We start from the raw sequence: 6,502 nt of genomic DNA on the forward strand, positions 1-6,502 counted from the left end.
AAATTAATACTTTAAATATTTGTATTTTTGATCATAAGTGAATGACCTTTTGTCCTAAAGTGACATGTGTCAGTAGATGTCATCTCACGTCGGTCGTGTACATCTGGGGTCGGCCTAAGAGATTTTAAGTTTTAACAAAAATACTATATAATAAATTATTAACAATTCCACACCGTGGATTTATAAATAAACTGGGTTTCATTGAAAAAAATATCATAAAGATGAGCAAGTTGATTCCCTCGGCAGCAAAGCTGTTTGGTGCAACAGTGACGGTGGGGTTGATACTATGCATTTATTAGGAAAATATTTTTGAACTATGTAGTGAATTTTAAAAAAGTGTTAATTATAAAATCTTTGTGAAATTTTGATTTTAGAAAGCAGCCGCCCCAGTAGTCACCACGAATGTGAAATATAGTACAAAATCTGAGGCTTCTTTCGAAATTAAAGTGAGTTTTGATAAGCTTATTAAAATTTTTATATTTGTGTACACATATTTTCACATGTCTTTATAATTTATTTTTGTTATTTTGTATAAGACAGCTTTAGAAATCTGAAAATTGACTGTTCTTACTTATGTAACATAACCTTCAAAATGTCAATGTTATTTTCATTGAGATTATTATTAATTAACATATAATTTTAAAAGAAAATTCTTTATTACAATAACTAACAATATCTCCTTGTTTTTGATGTTACAGTATTATAATAAGTTTTTAATTGGAATACACTTTATCTTGCTTACAGTGTTAAGACAATCCTCTGTGGTCAATTTACGCGACCTAAGTCTGTTGAGTGGCAACAACCTCAACTTTTTAATGAAAGTTTAACTTTTTTATTTCAGCCTTTCAAACTCCACAGGTTGGATAAAGGTCCGGCTACAACAGCCACTTTAACATCGGAAGATGCAATCCAAATGTATGAAAAACTTGCATTACTTAGAAGGATTGAGACCGCAGCAGGCAACTTATACAAGGAAAAGATTATTCGTGGTTTCTGTCATTTATATTCAGGTAATTTTATTTATTTTGAAGCTTTATGTTGTAACTCACAAATAGCAGGGCTAGCCAAGGGATGTCCCTTAACACTAGGTATGTTAAGAGACTGTCCCATACTTTCAATCTAATATTCAAGATGTTGTAAATTACAACTTGTTACAAAGCAAGGTAATAAAAATCATTAATTCCTTTGAGGGGAAATTGAACCCACAATCATTGCATGTACAGTTAGACACATATGACCAGTAGATTATTATGTATGACATTGATTATTGCTTTAAGAATTTTTCTGTTAATATGTTAATAGTTAAAAGAAATTTGGCAAAAAATCAATATATAGTGTTTGTTAAAAGATAATTTATGCATTATCAATCATATTCGATGATTTTTTGAATTTCCCCAAATTTTTGCCCAAGGTGGAGAACTAAATGTTATTCTCAATATCAAGTTCTCCCTAGTTATACTGTTATATGTGGGATAAAATCAAAAGAGGAAAAAGATATTCCCAAAGATAAAATAGTTATGTATTCAAAAGATTTTAAACAGTTTAAAAAGTTTTAAATAGTATATTTTTATATTATAATTTAAATAAAAAAATTTTTGGTAGGCTGTTCTTCAAAAAACATTCTTTGTTGATTCTTTCATATATGTGTTCATATATGTAGATATAATAATTAATTTGTATTCTGAATACAAGTTCCAGTTTTCCTATTATAGCATAGTTGATATTATGAATGACTATGATATGTTTGCATAACACATCTCTCATTCTTTATCTGATTTCTAATCTCTATTAATATTTATATCTTATCTTCATTGAGATAGTGAATCAAGAGTTCATTTTAATATGAAATATTCACTAAGAAATATACAGATTTTTGTTAACAACTTTATCAATGAGATTTTTATAAATTTGTTTTTGATAAATGTAACATATTTGATGGATTCGTTTTTTCTTTTTAAATAAATGAATTAAATGATTATTCACAAAAAATTTTGGTTACAAGATTTGGTTATGAATCAATTGACATGTGAAATAAGCATTACATGAAAGTGTATTAGGTAAATTGTCAAATATATGGTAGCTTGTGTTATACATTATACATTACTTAAACAAAATATTAGCATTCTGCATTCCTTCTCTAAACCTTAACTCTGCTAAATTTCATACTCCTCAAAAAATGTACTCATCTGTACATTTTTTGTAAAAAGGGGTAGAACTCGGAATGTATTACTTAATACTTTGAAGTAGTCATATTTTTTTAATTGTCAATAATTTTGTAGTCTAGTCATTCAATTTATTTCTTTTTTAATAATTAACAATAATGATTTGACATCAGTTACTCTCTGCTCATGCTGCTAAATGTAAAGCTTTCGTGACTAAGTAACATGATAAGCAAATGTGTTTTCTTCATCTTAGGCCAAGAAGCAGTAGCTGTAGGTATGCGTATGGCAATGCGTGAAGCCGACTCGGTGATCACTGCCTATCGTTGTCATGGTTGGACCCACCTCATGGGGGTCGATGTGGTGGGCGTCCTAGCTGAACTTACGGGCAAGAAAACTGGTTGCTCCAGGGGCAAGGGCGGTTCTATGCATTTGTATGGACGTAACTTCTACGGTGGTAATGGGATTGTAGGTGCTCAGGTGAGTGTTAATAATATTCTGTTTACTAGCGACTGGCTCGCGGCTAGTTGGAACTAAACAATTTTTTTACTAATTGGAGTTGTTTTCGTGTTCTAATAACATAATTAAGGAAAGCTTACCAAAATGCAAGAATATACAGAGTATTTCGGCCGAAAAACGGAATGTCTTAATGGAAACGAGATGTCTCAACACTACAATTTCCTATTTTCCCTTGACTACACTTCTATGTGTGGGATACAGTGTATAAAAAGTACCTAACATATCTAGTTAAATAGTTAAAAAAAAAGCTTGTATAAAAAGTACGTTTTGGTTTTCTTAGCTAGTACATATAACTATGTACTAGCTAAGAAATAATTATTTCCCTATTATTATTAATAAAAAAAAGAAGATTAACCATGAACAAACTTTTCTTAAAAGGTACCCCTCGGCGCAGGTATAGCTTTTGCTCACAAATATAATGGGGACGGTGGAGTAAATTTCGCCTTGTATGGGGACGGCGCGGCCAACCAAGGACAGCTTTTTGAAGCGTACAATATGGCGAAACTATGGGATTTGCCTTGTGTGTTTGTTTGCGAGAATAATGGATATGGTGAGTTTATTGTAGCTGAATAATGGATATTAAATAAATGAAAATATTTACGAGATATGTTATATTAAATGAAAGTCTGTAGAGATTTTGATATCTTTTAATCAGAGAAAAAAGAAAATGAATTAAATTTATTTTCGTACCCACACTTCAAGTTAATCTTCATAAGTTGATTTAAATATTAATAAAGTAATGTAATCAAGTAGTATACCAAGGACCAAGTATTTTATTTGTTCTATTTTAAATACTGCCAAAATCCCAAGAAAAACAGTTAATGCTTTAAATCAAGGATGACTAACATGCGGCCTGTTAAATATGCTTATCCAGTTCGCCAAGCACTTCTAAAATAGAATTTGTTTTCTTCCATTAATATATTGCTAATCGAAGCAGTCGTGGTGCAGGGGCACAAGGGGTGTGGCTGTAACGCGACGTTTGTGGGTTCGATCCCCATTATTAAATTATTAATAATTATTTATTGATATTTCATTTCTTCGCTCTGGCACTAAGGCAAGAGCCCAATGTTAAGTTCCGCTACTCAACACGGAAAGTGGGAAACTGAGTGTCTCAATACTAAGTTCCATTGCCTATTCTGCTGTATGATACAACATGAAACTAATTTAATTATGTTTTTTAACTAATTATACTAAAATGGTTGTACATACTGAACCAAAACAATTTTTGTAAAGAGTGTTTAAATTAGGCCATTTATTAAAAAGATTCGTCACCCTTGCTTTAAATGATTTTTCCTTATCCAAGGTATGGGTACGAGCGTGGAGCGGGCGTCGGCCAGCACGGACTACTACTCGCGTGGCGACTACATCCCGGGCGTGTGGGTGGACGGCATGGACGTGCTCGCCACGCGCGAGGCCACCAAGTTTGCCATCGACTACTGCACCAGCGGGAAGGGTAGGTGACGTAGTGGTGGTGGGTTCTCACGCCGCTCGAGTGTATGGGGCAAGGTCTAAGTGACTGACAGTATTTTTATTGAATTTCTTTTTTGTGTACAAAATCTTCTTATTAATATAAGATGATTGAATTAATAAAAAGTACTGTACCAATTGTTTCAGTCTAATTTAAAATATTTTTGGTTATTACTTTTAATTTGGTTATTTTGTTGTATTATTTTATGTATGTATTATACATAAAATAATATGTGTGTAAAGCAAGAAAAATCTTAGCCGTCGTGGCGCAGGCGCGTGGCGTATAAGTGTTTGACCATACCATATTAAACTAAATACTCTATCAAACTTATTTTTTACTAATATCCAGGGCCACTAGTAATGGAAATGGAGACTTACCGTTACTCCGGCCACTCTATGTCAGACCCGGGAACGTCGTACAGAACTCGCGATGAAGTGCAAGAAGTGAGGCAGACCAGAGATCCCATTACGTCGTTCAAAGAGAAAATATTGGCACACGAACTTGCTACCCCTGAACAACTTAAGGTAATTATTATATAATGTCATATACGTAATTGTTAAATATTATGTTTAGCGGCAATGGTTGTGAGCAACCCTATTTTGCCCATGCGATTCAAAAACGATCTTGTTTTGAAGTAAGTGGGAACTACGTTTTTTTATTAGAATTTAGTGCTAACGTATACGCAATACCTCCAGAATTCAGCGGAAAATGGGAAAAGGAGGTACGATCTGCCTGGGTTGTTGTATACAAGTGAAGCTGATTGCTGATATTTTTTATTTTTTGACACATTCCAGGAAATCGACACAAAAGTACGCAAAGAAGTTGATGAAGCGACAAAACAAGCCAAGGGCGACTCTGAAGTCGGTATAGAAGAGCTGTCTGGTGATATTTACTACAATAACTTCGAACACCAGATCCGTGGAGTCAGTCCTATTGCTGGATTACAGCACTTAGAGGTCATGCCTCGTAAGCGAAATTAAAAAAAAGTGAAACAATCCCGCTATTAAATCAAATAATTGGATAAATTTGAATATGCAACACTTTTGTATGGTGCCATTTTGAATGGTGGGCAGAGATGTGATATAGTGTAGCAATAGAAAGCAATAACAATTTTTTTCTTTATTTCGTTTTTTTATATCAATGTATAATATACATATTATCTTCACGCTATATCCTTACTTGGATAGTTAGAGAAGGTTTTGTATAGTTTTAATATGTTAAACTAACTAATGGAACATTTTCAAAATTTGAAAGTAATAGTCAAATGAGTTATTATTTTATTGTAAATTAATAACCATTCCGCCATTTTGCTTTTCAATAGCGGGAAGATTTTTTTGTATTAAATTCTGAATAATAGATCTTATAGAAAAAATAGTTTAAATGTTACCATCATGATTATTAAAATATATGATTGTTATGGAAATTGTATTTAGCTTTTATATTCATGTTTTGAACTACACTTTATTTTTAATGTTTTTTTTATCTTTTATTTATTTTATCATAAGCGTAAACTGCCTTTTTAAAACCAGATATATTATGTATCCTATAGCACTTTTCTTTTATGTTTAAGGGTAGATATTTATTAAAAAATATTATACTGAAATGTGTTTTTTTTACTTCCATACAATAATATTTATTTATATGGTGCGAATCTTTTTTGAAATTTGGGATTGTAAGTTTTTAATATTTAATTGATATACATAGTTAAAATATTTCCAAACCATTTTTTATTTGTTTTCTAAAATATTTTTATATTTTTTACTTTCTCCATTTAAAAATACAAAAAAATATATATAGTATAGTAATATATATAGTATAGTATAGTAATATATATTTTCATATAGTATAAAATTTTACAAACCACAAGTGTGGAAACGTAAAACATAGATATTTTCCATTACATATAAATGTGAAATTCAAAGAGAAAAACAATATACTTAGAAAGTTGACAAGAAATCATATTTTTCAAGCAATGGTAATAAATAAAATATTAGGATTGATTGAGATTATTTTTTATGTATTCATAATTTGTTCAAACACCGTGAAACATTCTAAATAATTATATACAACAATAATGTTAATAATATAAATTTTAAGGTCAAGTAAAATAGTTTTTGATATTACCTACAAAGTTAAATCTTCACTAATGTCTTTTACTAAAGGAATGTTAGGGATAATTTTAGTGAGGAATGGAAGTTACATGGAAGTTCAAAAGGCTTTTCATTTACACTAACAAAAATTTATCACATTGTTTTGTTTTTATTTTAACAATATGTTGCAAAAAAATTATAAATTGTCACATTTGACTAGAAATAAGCGGCTTGTTTTATTTTTACTTTGTATAAATAGACTACGG

General features: G+C 30.9%; 1 protein-coding gene across 1 annotated transcript; it reads left to right on the top strand.

Moving 5' to 3' along the window:
- The first annotated feature begins 17 nt into the window (after positions 1-17).
- Positions 18-5,749, top strand: LOC146533087 (putative pyruvate dehydrogenase E1 component subunit alpha, mitochondrial). The gene is made up of 8 exons (XM_085196616.1): positions 18-272; positions 375-446; positions 842-1,010; positions 2,416-2,639; positions 3,057-3,228; positions 3,982-4,131; positions 4,495-4,670; positions 4,941-5,749. The coding sequence occupies exons 1-8, from the start codon at positions 222-224 to the stop codon at positions 5,124-5,126; spliced, it is 1,200 nt and encodes a 399-aa protein (XP_085052742.1). The 5' UTR covers positions 18-221; the 3' UTR covers positions 5,127-5,749.
- The last annotated feature ends 753 nt before the right edge of the window (positions 5,750-6,502 follow it).

The sequence above is a fragment of the Heliconius melpomene genome, chromosome 13 (genome assembly GCF_056956725.1).
Source record: "Heliconius melpomene rosina isolate 202511_hmr_F chromosome 13, ASM5695672v1, whole genome shotgun sequence".
In the NCBI taxonomy this organism is placed as follows: domain Eukaryota; kingdom Metazoa; phylum Arthropoda; class Insecta; order Lepidoptera; family Nymphalidae; genus Heliconius; species Heliconius melpomene.

Coding starts and splice junctions, on each gene's coding strand:
- LOC146533087 (XM_085196616.1), top strand. CDS start 222: ATGAGCAAGTTGATTCCCTCGGCAGCAAAGCTGTTTGGTGCAACAGTG. Junction 447..841: donor AGGCTTCTTTCGAAATTAAA/GTGAGTTTTGAT, acceptor TTTTTATTTCAG/CCTTTCAAACTCCACAGGTT. Junction 4,671..4,940: donor CTACCCCTGAACAACTTAAG/GTAATTATTATA, acceptor GACACATTCCAG/GAAATCGACACAAAAGTACG.